This window comes from Saccostrea echinata, unplaced genomic scaffold, assembly GCF_033153115.1.
Source record: "Saccostrea echinata isolate AGI-Se365-2 ecotype Australia unplaced genomic scaffold, CSIRO_AGI_Sech_v1 ptg000023l, whole genome shotgun sequence".
In the NCBI taxonomy this organism is placed as follows: domain Eukaryota; kingdom Metazoa; phylum Mollusca; class Bivalvia; order Ostreida; family Ostreidae; genus Saccostrea; species Saccostrea echinata.
In genome coordinates, this window is record NW_026889772.1 from 15,690,120 (window position 1) to 15,706,492 (window position 16,373).

The window sequence follows — 16,373 nt, forward strand, 5'->3', positions numbered from 1 at the left end:
AACCCTGGAAATCACTATCACAAAGCGATCTTCCTAACATTAGAATACCGCGACAGGTAAAACTGCAACGGCAATAGAAAATTAAGGGAAGGAGACAGAGCGTCCCTGGGACCCTGAGTTCATAAAACTCTGTCCGTTCAGATATGCCGAATAGGCTTATCACATGATACACCCTGTGTATACATAAAAAAAAACCCAGGCTCTATTGATTCAGTTGCAGATGGAGTTACAGTGTAAGCCGCAGTGTGAGAAGACAGCAGGAGAATAGTTGTAAGTCTGTTCGTCAGTCAATATTGCTTTGCGATTTGCTGAACAGTACTTACCTTTGCAACTTTGTTTACGTGAGCGTTGCATTAGCAGGCAGTCTGTGTGAATCAAGAAACAAGAGTCACTTCAGGTAGAAGTGATGTGCCAGTGTTTTTGTTGCTTCTGTGGGCGCTTAAATTCGGGAAGTCTCTACAGGACGACAGTGTTAGAAGCCCTATTGATTAGGGTACAGTTGATTCAGATCATTTCATTATCTTGTGTGCTAGAGAAGCACCCAGTATTTGTATAAATTACATTTGTAAATAAGTTTATACTCAGCAATCAAAAACCTCAGCAAGCTATCTGAGGGGAGCCTTAGACCCAAAGAAAATTGTATTACGTGTTGAAGCAGACACGTTACAGAAATTGGCGCCAGTGTAGGGACTGATTTGGTTGCTTGATTTAATTAAAAATAAAAAGTAAATTTTGCTATTTTCTTTTTGCATTTACCTTTGCTAGAACTCTTTTCTGGTGATTAAAACGTATCGAGCTTAGATGAAGAAATAGCCAGGATACAAGCCGAAATCACATGGTTACGAAGGACGGCGCTTGAGAATTCAGGCAAAGCCGCGGGCAACTATCATCAGACAACGTCGACTTCGGCAAGTTTATGAACTACAGCAGCAGTCCGTAAAAGCGACTCTGGAAAAAATAGAAGACGTGAACCAAGCTTCGGCTAGGTTTCAGAGCAGAGTGCCACAGAGTGGAATTCTTAGTGAGACATCAAGGATTGTAGATCTTAAACGTGCGTCCATTTCAAGTAGTGATACGCCTATAACTGCCATGGAGAACGAACCAGGTATAATAGTCGGACGACAGCGCTTTCCTGAAACAACTTAGGCTAACGTGGTAAAGCCAAAGGAGGGGGATGCTTTTCAGAAGCCATCTACTTACATTAAACAAGCTACATGTGTCTAGACTGGATCACTTGGGGGCATGTTCATCATTGAATAGCAGTCTCGTTGTGGGGACAAGCACAGGGGATGTTTTGAAATCTAAGTGAAGAACATGGAAGAGACTACGATGAACTGATCAAGGCGCTTGAGGATCACTTTGCTCCCACGAACAGGACAGAACTATATAGAGTTCAATTAGAAAACGTAGACAGAAAGCGACCGAGATGCTTCCAGAATTAGGACAGTCATCCAAATACTAATACACCTTGCCTACCCTACAGCACCAAACAATGTTCTTGAGAGACTCTCTCTAAAGAACAGTTTATAGCAAACGGCGGGTGCGACCGGTCGGCAGAGGATGCTCACTCCTCCATGGCACCCGATCCCACCTCTGATGTTTTGGAGGTCCGTGTTTGCTCTGCTCCTATTTTGTATTGTTCGATGGACTTTTGAGCTTGAATACTGTTCGTTATCTCCATATATTTCACTAATGCAGACATGCGTCTAAGAATGAAATATGGAGATAACGAACAGTATCCAAGCTCAAAAGTCCATCGAACAATACAAAATAGGAGCAGAGCAAACACGGATTTCTAAAACATCAGAGGTTTGATCAGGTGCCATGGAGGAGTGAGCTTCCCCTGCCGATCAGTCATGATCGGGAAATAACGGAAAAATCCATAGACATTTCAGTGTATAATAATGGCCTAACAATTAGTATGAAAAACTTCAGTCATCCTTTGACTTAATGATAGATTGCTTTGAAGAACTCAAAGTAAGCAAAACACGGATCTCTAAAACATCAGAGATGGGGTCAGGTGTCATGGAGGGTGTCAGTGTGTAAATAACGGCCCAACAATTAATATGAAAAGTCAATCAGCATTTGCCTTAATGATAGACTGTATTTGCTGACGTCATTGTATCGACCATAGAACTTATGAAATGATGACTTTAAACGAGACTGTTGATATCCTTGTCTCATCAACTTGTTTGTCAATAACTTACCTTGTTTTAGAAATTGTTCATATGTAGAGCATTCTCTTGCGTATCGAATCAACTGAGAGATATAAACCCCGTATGCAGGCGATAATGGTATATTGCTGCACAAGTAATATAAATTACGAAATTTATTACTGCATGGTTGCAATAATAGATCCTTTTACTTTTTAATTGCATATTACATGTACATCCATAAATCAAGATAAAAATAAATTAGAAAAAAAACGCACACATTTATCTAAGTTCTGAGATTTCATAGTATTTGTTGCTGTAAAGTATAAATGATTTTCTGTTTTCCAAGCATTTCCATAGTGTTGTTAAGAATTAAATAATTACAGGTTTTTCTTTTTTTAATTTCAATGAATATCTGATATACTTATCAATCTATAACAGTATTTTAATAAACTTCGTGTAGTGGGATCAGGAACTCATTATCATGTTTAAGGGAGTCGGAGAAACAAAACAAGCATAAAAGCCCCCCCCCCCCCTCCTTTCACAGTCCTATTCGCATCTTAAAAAGGAGATGCTTTGCATGAAAATATATTGACGATAGAAAAGCTAAAGTCATCCCGTTTGTCATACTGTTTAGTGATTAGTTGGCCATTATCGTCTATAATCAGTAAAACATCCAAATATGAAACAGATGTGACAGACTCTGTAGTGTCTAAGTTCGAGTTCACTGGGATATATCGCGTCAACATATGAATGGGAGTAACTATTGTTAATTGATAAAACGTCTTCTATATTTCTAAATACTTGAGTTGAAGGCCACCGTAAGATTTTATTTTTCTCATTAGAAAGATTTTTTAATAAATTCTGTTTTAAAGGAATATTAGAACAGCTAGGTCGGTTAATCAAGAAGCACATTTAGTGCCCAACGAATTTCCGTCAGATTGTTGGAAGACCCGGTCTCCAAAGATTACATAGATTTTGTTAATGAGGAACTCCAGCATCTTTTTAATATCATCTCCAGGGTACCTGTATGTGGAATTGCAATGATTTTTTAACAAAGTAATTTTGTAGATGACCAATCACAAGATATAAAAAATTTCTGTGCTCCATGTCTATTGAGGAAGCAGATGTCTTTGGTGTCAAAAAGTCTGTTCTTTATTGTGAAGAAGGGTTGTATAAAGCGTAGAAAAGGCATATGTATTGATGCTATTGATGTTCGAAAAGTTTTGAGATTTAAATTTTACAAAAGTTCTTTGGAGTTTTTTTTAGAATTCACATTTGATTTAAACCACTTCTTGAATATTTTGCAGCACAATACGTCTGAAGTTTCTCCTTCACAGCAGTTAATATTTTTGTGAGGAGTAAGGATAAGGGCTTGGTTGAACATTTACTGAGTTTTTAAAGATTTTTATGAAGTTTTGGAATCCAGTATAGATAGGGTAAATCAAACTCAATTTCATTGACTGGAATGTTAAACATATGTTAAGCTGAATTTTAGATGATTTTGAAGAATGTCATCCTTTGAAAGGGAACTGTAAGTAAAGGTTGGATTACAAGATGTGGAGTTAAAATCAAGTTTTTCTATATACTGTTGATAATAATTAGCTAACAACGACTAAATTGTCATGTTACAAGCTTTGTCAGCTTGAACCAAGAAATATTTTTAATGTAATTCTTTTATCATTTCCGTTCTACTGAAAACGGAAGGATAGATAGTTTGCATTTTGCCCTTTAGTTTTCAAATGCGATTCTTTAGTGTATATCTAACATTCTGAGTGTCAAGGTCTTCCCCTTCATATTTAGCCCATCTTCTAGCATACTAGTCTACGAAATCCATATTAGAAATGAAGTTCTGTCGCCATTTGAAAGATCTGGGATCCTTAAATTTAAAAACTTTTAAAATGATAGCTTTTAGGTGTTCAGCTAGACCATAGATGAAAGAAAAGGAAGAACAAGAACACTTAAGAGAATTTTGTTTTAGATGGCCAATATCTACGCACTGTAGAATTTGTTTTAGTTGAAATTTTTGGATGCAACGATCGGCGAATGTCTGTAGGAAATAGATAAATCATCTAAATGAGTTGAATTGCAATACTATGAATACAACAGAAATTTTAATTTGAAGAGACCAAATTTTATACTGTAGATTCCTTATTTTGCGCGAGTTCTTAATATCGCGAGATGATTCGTGGAACATGTAATCGTGAATTGACTTTTGATCTAGAGTTGTTCAATGTATTTCAGCAATATAAAAATGAAAGCGAGTGGTGCTTTTCGCGAAATCACGCGATAATTATTTAGGAACTTACAGTACTCGCTCTCGGAAAGACACAATATTTCTTTCATGGATTTGACAGATGAAAAACAACATTTCCATTATTACATATGTGTCTACTATTTTGAGGTAATATTCACAAACAATTGTTAAATAAACGTAAATTCTTGTTTTCTTAACTCCATTATGTAGGGCGATTTGAGTCTATTCCTTTCATACATTTGCTGTACTATCATTGAATACAAATTTCATATGAATCCTTTGGCCCAAGACAAAAGATAGGCATTTAAGCATTTTGTAATGTGAAAGAAAATCCTTTGTTGACCATTTAAAGATTTTTCCTAAGTACTTTCTTCACAAAGAAATTCACTTTTAGAGTAAGCATGGTCACTTCACTGAGCTGAAAACTGTTTAAAAATGATCTCTGCCAAGAAAATATAAAAAGAAGGGCGTATGTGAAAACTGCTTCATTACAAAATTCGCTAAAGAACCCTTATAAAAGATACGATTTTGAAATGTGGAATACTAGTCTTTCAGGCTGTGCAGTTTTCAGATGGATTTAGAAATTCGAAAGTAAAAAAAAAGGCGAGTTAAAGATCGCAATCGAAGTGGTCAATCGAAATCTATAGGGGCACCAAATAATTTCAACATGATATCTTAAAAATGCCAGATTTACATCGAAAGACATTATTAAGACAGTAAACATTTCATCACCACAACAGTTTATATAATTCTGACAAAGGAAATGAAACTAAAAATTATTTCTATCGGATTGGTGCATTACTTCCTTACAGATGTATAAGAGAAAACAGGCTTTAAATGTGCCAGTGGTCTATTCAGAAATAAACATTTTAACAAAAGAAGGTATGAATAAACTTGGGTGATGGATGACAAAACATGGGTGCACTTTTTATAACCCCAAAGAAAGATCAGTAATAAAATGTGGAATCAGAGAGAAAGCTGTTGTCCTGCTGTTGCAAGGAGAAGCAAGGTCTCCAAACATGTCATATACAGGTTTTCTTTTTTTTATTCAAGAGGGCCATCAATGGTAACTTTCACAGTCATTGTGAGATTTTTTTATCCCCAAAACGCAAGAAAAACAATCAAAGGAAAACTTTACAATTTCATGTGTCGCCCACGTGGCGCAGTCGTTAGAGCGTTTTGTTGTAGACTAGAGTCGCAGAGTAAGGAGTCGATCCTTACGTCGTGGGTTTGAATCCCACTGCGGGACGTGGAGACCGGTCCTTTGGATGAGTCTGTATAAACTGAAGTCCCGTGTCGCAGTAGGTGCTGGCACGAAAAAGATCCCTCACTGCCCATAGGCCTGAGTGCCGAGGATAGGTCTAGATTTGCAGTCCTCCACCGGCAAGTGGTGAGATCGCAATATGAGTGAAAATTCTCGAAAGGACGTTAAACAGACAAACAAACAAAACAATTTTAGGACTGCTATCTATCCATGTCTTTTGAGAATCTCTAAAGATGAGTATGCTGAAGTGTTCTGGTCATGGGTACAAAGACTTAATAATGTATAATTGTGAACATACAGCTAAATACAGCTAAATCTACCCGTTTTTTCCTTAAACTTCAATATGCCAACAAAGGAATTGACGCGGTCAATATAAGTATTATTCTTAATCACAAAAGGGTCCAGTCTTGTATTCCACCATATTTCCAACTGAGGACTACACCCTGTATTTCCTACAAATATACACCGACTATTGCTTCCAAACTTTTTAAATACAAGGAAACTTTACAGAGTCTTGATATTGAGCATCTGATACATAACCCTCCATCGTGTTCATGTTCTTCTTCACCCTACAACTATAGTCCTGTTTGACACGTTATTACTGGTGACGTAAACATAGTTAATAATGAGGACCTTAAATCACTTATCTTAAAAGGGCCAAAATTTAGGGAACCCCGATCTTTCAATTGGAATCAAAACTTTGTCAGAACGGATTAAATGTATCAGATATATGTTAAAATCTCGCATTAAGCGATTGAGGGGAAATATAAAAGCCATCTATCCTTCTGTGTTCAATAATTCAGAAGTGAAAAAAGAATTAGATAGACTATACGATCAGTATGTACTGGTCCCAGCTGACAAAGCAGGTAACAATATTGTCTTTGTTTGTAAGGCTCATTATCTTAATTGTCAGTATTTTAGAAGAACTGGTATTTAATTCTACAAGTGATGATCCAACTTACATCCATAGCTCCCTTTCTAAGGAGGAAATTCTTCAAAATCATATGTCAGTTTTGAATACTTTTAATATTCCCAATAACCAAAATGAATTTGAATTACCATATTTATACTGGATTCCGAAACTTCATAAAAATCCTTACAAACAAAGATACATAGCGGGTTTCAGTAAATGTTCTACCAAGTCTCTTTCTTTACTCCTCAAAAAAATATTAACAGCAGTGAAGGAGAAACTTCAGGAGTACTGTGCAACAATATATTCGACAAGTGGTGTAAATCAGATGTAGATACTTAAAAATTCCAAGGAACTTTTGGAAAATTTGAAATCACAAAATTTTACTAAAATAAATGACATAAAAACTTATGACTTTTCAACTCTGTATACAACCATTCCCCACGATAAATTAAAGTCCAGGCTTTTTGACATCATTGACAGCTGCTTTTTCAATAAAAATGGAACTCGTAAATTTACTCACCTTGTCATTGGTCATTTGCAAAATTATTTTGTTAAAAACATTCTGATTGTACACACAAGTACTCTGAAGTTGATATTAAAAAGATGCTTAAATTTCTGATTGACAATATCTATGTGGTTTTTTGGAGACCAGGTCTTCCAACAATCTTTTGGAATTCCCATGAGTACCAATTGCGCCCGTTGTTAGCAGACCTATTTTTGTATTCATATGAAGTAGAATTAATTCAAAATCTTATACATGAGAAAAAGAAATTTCTTGCTGTTGCCTTCAACTCGACATTTAAATATATCGACAAAGTATTATCAATTAACAATAGTTATTTCCATTCATTTGTCGACACGATATATCCCAGTGAGCTTGAAATAAAAGATACCACAGAGTCTGACACATCTGTTTCATATTTGGATATTTTACTAGAAAAAGACGTTAATGGTAATCTAACAACCAAGCTTTATGATAAACGTGATGACTTTAACTTTTCAATCGTCAACTCCCCTTACTTATGCAGCATTATACCCTTATCACCTGCATATGAGGTGTATATCTCTCAGTTGATTCGATACGCATGAGCATGCTCTACGTATGAACAATTTCTAAAACGAGGTAAGTTATTGACAAACAAGTTGATGAAACAAGAATATCAACAGTCTCGTTTAAAGGCATCATTTCGCAAGTTCTATGGTCGATACAATGACCTTGTCAGCAAATACAATCTATCATTAAGTCATATGCTGACTGACATTTTTCATACTAATTGTTAGGCCATTATTTACACACTGAATCGTCGACGGATTTTTTCCGTTATTTCCCGATCATGACAAGGAGCACACGGCGGGTGTAGTCGGCAGGGGATACTCACTCCTCCATTGCACCTGATCCCACCTCTGTCTGTTTTTGGAGGTCCGTGTTTGCTCTGCTTCCGATTTGTCTTGTTTTAATGGACTTTGAGCTTGAATACTGTTCGTTATCTCCATATTTCATGCAATAGTTTAAGGGATTAAAAATTTAAGAAACTGCTCCCTGTGCTTTATTTTTTTTTCTTTATAACCTTTTTCATTACTTAATGAATGACCCTCGTAAAACTAAACTAGAAAATTTTGATACCTCCTTTACGCCTTGCAATTCTCTCAAAGCCCGAAAAACATTTTTATCAGTGTATAGAAGGTCTTTAAAGTCATCTTTTCTCAAATTCTACCGTCGTTATGATATACTTGTTTGTTAAATACAATTTATTCTTGGGTCATACTTTGACTGATATGTTCCATGCCAATTGGTATGCCACTTTTTTATAATGTTTGATCACAGAGTACTCCGCATACCTAATCAATACGTAGGGCTCACGGCGGGCGTGACCCGTCACCGGTGTGACAGGGAATGAAGCCTGATCCCACCTCTGATGTTTCTTGGGGTCCGTGTTCCTGCCCTGTTCACGATTCGCTTTGTTTCCTAGATCTATAAGATTGATCACTTTATTTCGTTTTGAGAGAAAATATTATATTTAAAGCGTATCTTATGGATACATTAAGCAAAACATTCACCACTAAAATTTTCTAAAATGCAGACATAAACACATGTACACTTCTTAAAGGGTATCATTCGTTGTTATACATGTTACATAAACCATAATCATTAATTTTATTGAGAGTGCGTTCAGCAGAACCAGATTCAGCTCTTTATCCAAGGCAGAACCAACCAACCAACCAACCCCCTATTTTTTAATTTTTTTTAATTTTTTTATTTTATTTTATTTATTTATTTATCTTTTTGTGTAAATTTTGTTTGCTCAACTTGTATATACTCTCAGTTTAGTCCACTGGTAACATTGTATGGTTAAATGATTTATTTTACATATACAGAAACATACAAATGACATATGTTATACATGAGAATATTTGGAATAATCTGACGTAAATATAGGATGAAAGCTGGGGAAAAGTAGACTAAATAATATACTGCCTCGAACGCTGGAGATGTATGTCAATGATACATAAAAAAAGTGGTAAAAATGTTTAACTTTGACAGTTATATATTCAACTAAATCCCCAATCCCTTTCTAACCACGAAGTGATGTTGTTGGACCAGACTAGAGAAAACAGGATATTCCCAAATAATTATTTCACAGTATCAATTATTCCGTTAAAACAAGAATTTCACACTTCTTAAACGTGTAATTTTCTGCCGGAAAGTTAATATTTTAAATGCAACACCACTTATCTGAGGCAAAAAAAAAATGTCGTATTCAAATGGATGTCCTTTTGACTTAAAAACCAATATTTGTTTTCCTTTCTGGTGACTCGTGATTCTTTTGTAGTGTAAGACGACATAAAAATCAACAAGGTAAACGTGTGTTGTTTTCCTGGGGTATGGGGTTGGGGATGGGTTCTGGGTCCCTAATGATATGATTTATGGAGCAAAAATTCCAAATATTTGTTTGTTGTTTAACGTCCCTATCGAGAATTTTTCACTCATATGGAGAAGCCAACACTTGCAGGTGGAGGGCTGCAAATTTAGACCTATCCTCGGCACTTAGGGTCATTGAGCAAAGAGGTATCTTTTTCGTGCCAGCACCAACTGCGACGAGGTACCTCGGTTTATATGGTCTCATCCGAAGGACTTGTTTCCACTCCCGCAACGGAAATTTCCAAATAAAATAACTTTACACCTAGGAAATAAAGATTCTCTGGTAAGATTGATTGATTGATTGTATGTTGTTTTACGTCCTATTCGAGAATTTTTCACTCATATAGAGACATCACCATATACCAGTGAAGGGCTTCAAATTTTGGCCTTTACTCGGCACTGAGGGCCATTGAGCAGTGAGGAATCTTTATCGTGCCAGCACCTACTGCGACACGGGGCCTCGGTTTTTACGGTCTCATCCGAGGGACCCGCAACTTTCACTTCAAATTAAGTGGCGAGCGCATGGCGAAAGAACAGTTGCTACCCATTTTTTATCGACTTAGGTCAGTCGCGGTCGAGATTCGAACTCACGACCTCTCGATCACGGAGCGAGTGCTCTACTGACTGTGCTACCGTGAACAGTTTTCTAGTAAGAAAGAAGAGTTAAATCTATATCTGAAGGAAAACAGTTTGTCCATGAGAATTGACCTCCCTCCATTAAAGTGGTTTTTGGGGGGGTGTCAAAAAAACAGCGCCCCCCCCCCTCGGTTCAGAAATATCTGAATCCCCAACTGTGTATGAAACTGGAGACAGATATCATATAACAATAAGTCTGCTCTAAACACAGAGAAAACATCAACAAAACTTATGACAGCATAGGAAAAATACTAGAAGAATAAAAACTTCATCAAGAGCGGATCCAGGAATTTTTCCTGGGAAAAGATGACTCAATCCGAAAAAAAAAATCCGACTCAACTTTTCTATCGTCAACTTCCCTTATTTATGTAGCAATAGATCACCTTCACATGGAGTTTATTCTCACACTGGTCGACAGGGTATGCTTACTTCTCTGTGGCACCTGATCCCACTTCTGATGTGATGAGATGATGAGCTTACTCCGAAATATCTTACTTTTTCCAGGCGGTTTTTTTTTTTTACGATTTCGATATTTGTTGTGTCAGGAAAACGTCGGAACCGGCGCCATTATGAAATGTGGGAATTCGCCGTCTCCAGCCGGAGGCGGCATTCTCGGGTCGATTTTCGATATATGTACACCGAGTTAAACATCTAACTCATATCTTATCAACAGAACAATGCTTCTAGTACTTACCAATATTGTTCCTTTGTAATATAAAAAGTGTCTGGTGAAAACATTTTATCAAACTTTCGAGGTTTGTTTGGATTTCGTGCGTATTGAAATCTGTGAGACCTATATGAAAATGTGAATTGATATTTTCTTTTACGCGATATTCGTGAGAACTAGAAGCATTGTGCAATTGATAAGTTGTGAGTTTGACATTTAATTCGATTTGCAAGTATCGAGTTCAGTTGGGCGCGGAGAAATTCTCATTTTTCATGATAATGACGCCGGTTTTGAAGTTTCTTGTGATGAGCTTTGCTCCAAATTTGAATTGTTTTAACGGTTTTTTTAGCTTGATTACTGTTCGGTATATCTTCATAATTTCACTTAGAAGAATTTTTCGACAAGCCAAAAAAAAAAAAGAAACGGAACAATTACTTGAAAAAGAGGGGAAGGGGCTTCTGGTGTATTATAGTCAAGCCGCTTTCCAACTTGACTCCGAAGTCTTTCATTTTGTTACTTTACTGCATAGATTTATCTCACTCCACCCCACCTCTCCTTGTTGTTTTATCTGGTCCAGTACTTACATTAAGCCATTTAGCCGCGTTCTCATTGCTAAGAACCAGTGTAGAAGAACTAGTTTAGCAGCGCGGATGAATATATAAAGCATAAAAACACTAATATTTCATTTTGATACGAAAGATTTTTCGTAGATTTTCAATTATATGATTATAAATAAGTTTTAATTCACCTGTAAATGTAATGTAATGACATTTTCAAAATGTTGGTGAAAAGGCACAAGGGACTACAGTTTCTTCAAACTTGATAATTCAAGATGGCGTCCAATGCCTAGTTGTTCTGTCGATGAGAATTGAGTAAATTGAAGTGCGTTAAAACGCACCTAAATGTAAAGAGTATCTGTGATATGTAATCTTCTTTAAAGATTTTGTAAGTATATGCACAGCTTGTTCAGTAGAATAGGTGGAGCTTCGTAACTTTTTTTTAATTGCAACATGGCTTTGTTTTCCGCTTTTCATTTATTAGATCATTTATGATATATCAAAATAGCTTTCAAGTTTCAGGTGCAGTTATGCATTATATTCTATCAGAACAGTGCCACCGTATCCGAATAACAGACAATATTAACTCACGATGGATCCTCAAAATATGTTCACCAACGTATTGTTTTTGTTTTGCTTTATTCATCTTTTATTTGAAATGTTTGTTTTTTTTATTTTAATTTTTTTTCCTGCTTGAGTGTAATATAGAATTCTGTTTTTATATTTTCTGTTACTTGAAGATTCTTATATCCTCGATTTGAAGCAGACTTTATGGAGGTGACAGGGTTCCCATTCCTCGCCACACTAGGATTTTATTTCGGCTAGGCCGCTGCCTGTTGGCATCTCTTTCTTCTTAAACGTCAGCATTTGCTACTACTCTCCATGTCAGGTTGGTATCAGTTGGCATTTTCAGTTTGTTCTTCACTTGCATTGTAGTCTTGGCCTCGTATGCTAGTCTCCATATGGGTGGATCCAGGTTTAAATCCCGCATGAGTTATGGTTCTTGTACTTACCAGGTCCGGCACAATCTCTTGATTAAGCTATATAGTTTGATTTAGCTATATAGCTTTATTAAGCTATTTAGAATAGTTTGATTTAGCTATTTTATTACACTTTTTTCTCAAATGTGTTATTTTCCAAGTATGCATAAAAAGTTGCACCTTGGTGCAGTGATGATATTCAACCTTGAATTCTTATGAAAATAATGCATGTAAAAATCACTCATCAAATTGCGTCTCCTTAAGAGATTTTGTACTCAAAGTTCTAAAAGTTTTGGGGCTATATAAAGCAATTGATACAGTTATTTCTTCAATGAAATTGAAAGGAGGCCAATTATGGTCAACAAGATGATAATTGATTGGTAATAATTCAGTACATGTACAATGAGAGGCAATCATACTTATCTATGCCTCAAAGCACACAAGGTAGTGTACAGTTACCCAAACAATGGAAATTCATCTTTTTCTTAAAAGTATTCAAATGCTGCAATGTTAGAACTATCTTTGATTTGGGTTGTTGATTTGATAATCCATATTACATATATGAATAGTCAAATACTTGCGACTTTTTGTGTATTTTGTACAAATAACATTTTTGTGAAAACCTGCATATAAATAGCTTTATCAAGCTATTTTGAATAGCTTAATAAAGCTATACAGCTATTTCAAGCTATATAGCTTTAACAAGAGATTGTGCTGGACCTGCTTACTGACAGTTGATTACTTTGTAGATTGTAAAATTTATACTTACCAAATACAATTCATTTTTCATGACATTTTAATCTGAAACATGATTTATAGCCTGTTGGTACATGCACATTGAAGTACTTAACTTTTCACCATTATGCAACATGCAAAATAAATAATGGTATTTCTAGGTATTTCTAGATATAATTTGCACTGTTCTGTTGAATTCCTTAATCCTTTATTCTTAATCAAATTTTGAAAATTAATATAATAGTAAAATCTAAATCAATCACAAGTTTATATTAGCATGTGTTTTCTTCATAAAACATCATTTGATTATGTTTAATTGTTGAATTTGGTTATAAACACTTAAAAAAGGTCATTTGATCTTGCTAAGCAGTCCAATTCTTTTCTTTCAAGTTTTAGTGCATGCTTTATGGTACAATTATTTAACATTGTTCAATTCACCAAAAAAATATAATTATTTCTTTAGTTCTAATTTTAAGCAATTTAAGAGTCAGCACAGTTTGTAATGTTCTAGTAAAAAGGAGAACATTGTTTCCACACATTGTTTTGTTACATACACCCTGAATTGGTTCTCAAAATAAAGAAAGCCAGTAAATTTTCATTGAATTCTGCTGGCTGCAGATAACAGGACCATTTATAGATTTGATAAATTCTGCATGCATCATTAGAAAATCAATCTCAATAAAGAAGTCATTTTGAAATTATTTTGAGAACCTTGCATCTAAGAAAAAGTTGATGATCATTCCTAAATGTTTGTGCATCATATCCAAACATGATTGATAAAGAACGTACCCCAAACTATGTCAATTTATAGTTTGACATAACCACATTTTATTGTATGTGATTAATAATGTTGGCATTTCAAAAAGTTGTATGTAATGAGATGTTCAAAGTAGTTGCATTATTTTTGAAGAGTCTGTTAGAGAACTAACCTTTTTAAGATAACATAGTAATATATCATATATTTATAAAGTTCCAAAACCAAATTTTATTAATGTTGTATTTCAATCTCTACAGGATTTATATAAACATATCAGTTGGGACCTATCAGTTGCTTTTGTAATGATTGGACATGTTCCAGCATACAAAAAAGCACCGAAATTTGTAAGCATATTTTTTTAAAGAAATTGTTCATAAGTAGTTTAGTGGTTTTGAACATCTCTGAGTACAGTTTCTTGAACTTTGTTTGCCCTGGATCCACCCTGTTTATTGACTGGAATGTAAGGAAACGGTGATGGAACAAACCTGCTTTTTTGGAATCATGCAATAGTGATCATTTGATTAGAGGTGTCAAAAATGCATCATCCGTCTGTAGTGTGAACTTGTCAACTTTACCAATGACATGAACAACTTCATTTAACATCTTATACACTGTCTTAACACACTCGGCATTAATAACAAGCACTTTATGATTTTAGGTAAAGATACATTTTATATGCTCACTGTGTAATTCAGAAGTTCTCAACATTTGGCTCTTTGAAAGTAATAAGTGATAATCTTTCTTTGGTGCCAGCATAGACTTGTCATGTTATGCAAGCAGTTTTATTTTTTCTGTGAAATTAAGAGAAAGTAGATGTAGAGAGAAAGAGACATACAGAAAATCAACTTGTAATTTTGTGGGAAAGTATATTTTCCAGGGTATATGCTTTCAATTTTAGTTGAGCAAGAGTTATTTCCCATTGGCCGTCATACTGGATGTCAACATGTCGAGTTTCAACCAATTTAAAATTGTTAAACAGGGCATTGAGGTATAGGTAAAACTCTTTTTCTGACAAATATGCATTTTGAGAAAGCCTCCTTTAATTCTTTTAGTCAGGATTGGTAGGGAAATACAAGTGATGGTAGTTACCAGTGGTAATTACCAGTGTTTCCCATCCTGCTGGTATATACTACATTGTACATTGCAGGATTTTCCCTTTATTTCAAAGTAAAGGGTCATTATTTATATCAATTGTAAAAGACTAGGGGTGAGGTTTATGAAAAAAATCTTTGTAGACATTACAACAATTATTTTTAAAATTTTTGATTTCTCAGCAGCATTTTTATCAATTGAATTAGTCAATTTGGCTGTTGGCCAGTTCTTAGGGAAAACACTACATTGTACAAATTTTCTCAATACTGGGAAATATGAAGTGAATTTTTTTTTGGTTTTTTTTTTTTGATATTTTTTTTTCACATCTCAAACTTTAATTCAAACTTGTTCATAGTGTCAGCACTACGTACATATAACATCACTCCAGATTCTCTTTATCCCTTTTAGCATTTTATAAGAAAACACATTTCCCTGTGTATCTGATAAACAAATGTGAAATTTTCTAATGAGAGTTTCTTTTCAAACTAGTAGGATTTAACAGGTAATGAATTAAGCTAAGAACAAAATAAACTTGTTTTAATCCTGTAAACACTGTATATATTACGATCAAACATTGTTATAACAAATTGACTCTTGATAGTTGTGTGCTCCTGTTTTGAGAGATATTTACCTTGAGTAGGGCTGAAAAACTAAAGGTGTGACATTTACACCATACTCTACATTTAACAATTTTCTTGGATCCATCTTTAGTTAACAAAATTGGAATTTTGGGTTTCAGTTTTAGAATCTGTATGCACACCTGACTCAAGTATTAAGACAAATGACACAAGTCTTTTAGTAAACTGTGTTGTGGTTATTTGGAAGATGATTAGACTTTTACATCTACTTCTAGTAAGGTATGCTATGTATGTGTGTATACCCCAACAGCCATGATTAAAATTATGAAACGTAGCTGTACTTTATTTCCCATTCTACTACGGTTATCTCAAAGATCAAAGAAATGCTGTGGCATTATTCTCCAATAAATTGCAAACATTCATCAACAAATTATCAGTAAATTAAAATCAGTTTACTCATCTTACTTGATTGCTCTTAATAGGAAAAGGATCAAGGCATCTTTTGGTGATTGGGTGGGAAAAAGGTTAACTAGGGTTTTGAATTACATTAAACTTTTTCTAATGTGTGAAATGCAAATGAACAAGTAGTACGTGGCATTCATTTGTGACATCATAAGACACTTCTGTTAGCATTTCCGTTTCTCTGTATAGTTTAAAAAGTTTAAAAAATCACCATAACATAAAAGAAATAATTCACTTGTCATTGGAATTGTTGAAAAATATACCCCTCAGACTCAAGATTTTGTTGTGAAATAAGAACTTCCACCTGGGGCTCGGCTTTTATTTCCAAATAAAATCTCAAGACCAAAGAGGTATTTATTCTCCAACTAGCAACAATTCCTCCAATGCAGGAATTATTACTTT

At 34.9% G+C, this 16,373-nt stretch overlaps 1 protein-coding gene across 1 annotated transcript in view; it reads left to right on the plus strand.

Annotated features, from left to right (window-relative positions):
* Positions 1-11,636: 11,636 nt before the first annotated feature.
* Positions 11,637-16,373, plus strand: part of LOC133191259 (histone-lysine N-methyltransferase 2C-like) — a 70,688-nt gene continuing 65,951 nt past the window's right edge. Inside the window, exons 1-2 of the mRNA XM_061327014.1 lie at positions 11,637-11,755; positions 12,108-12,256. Coding sequence (XP_061182998.1) covers positions 12,250-12,256 — 7 coding nt within the window. The 5' untranslated portion in view covers positions 11,637-11,755; positions 12,108-12,249. The remainder of the gene's footprint in view (positions 11,756-12,107; positions 12,257-16,373) is intronic.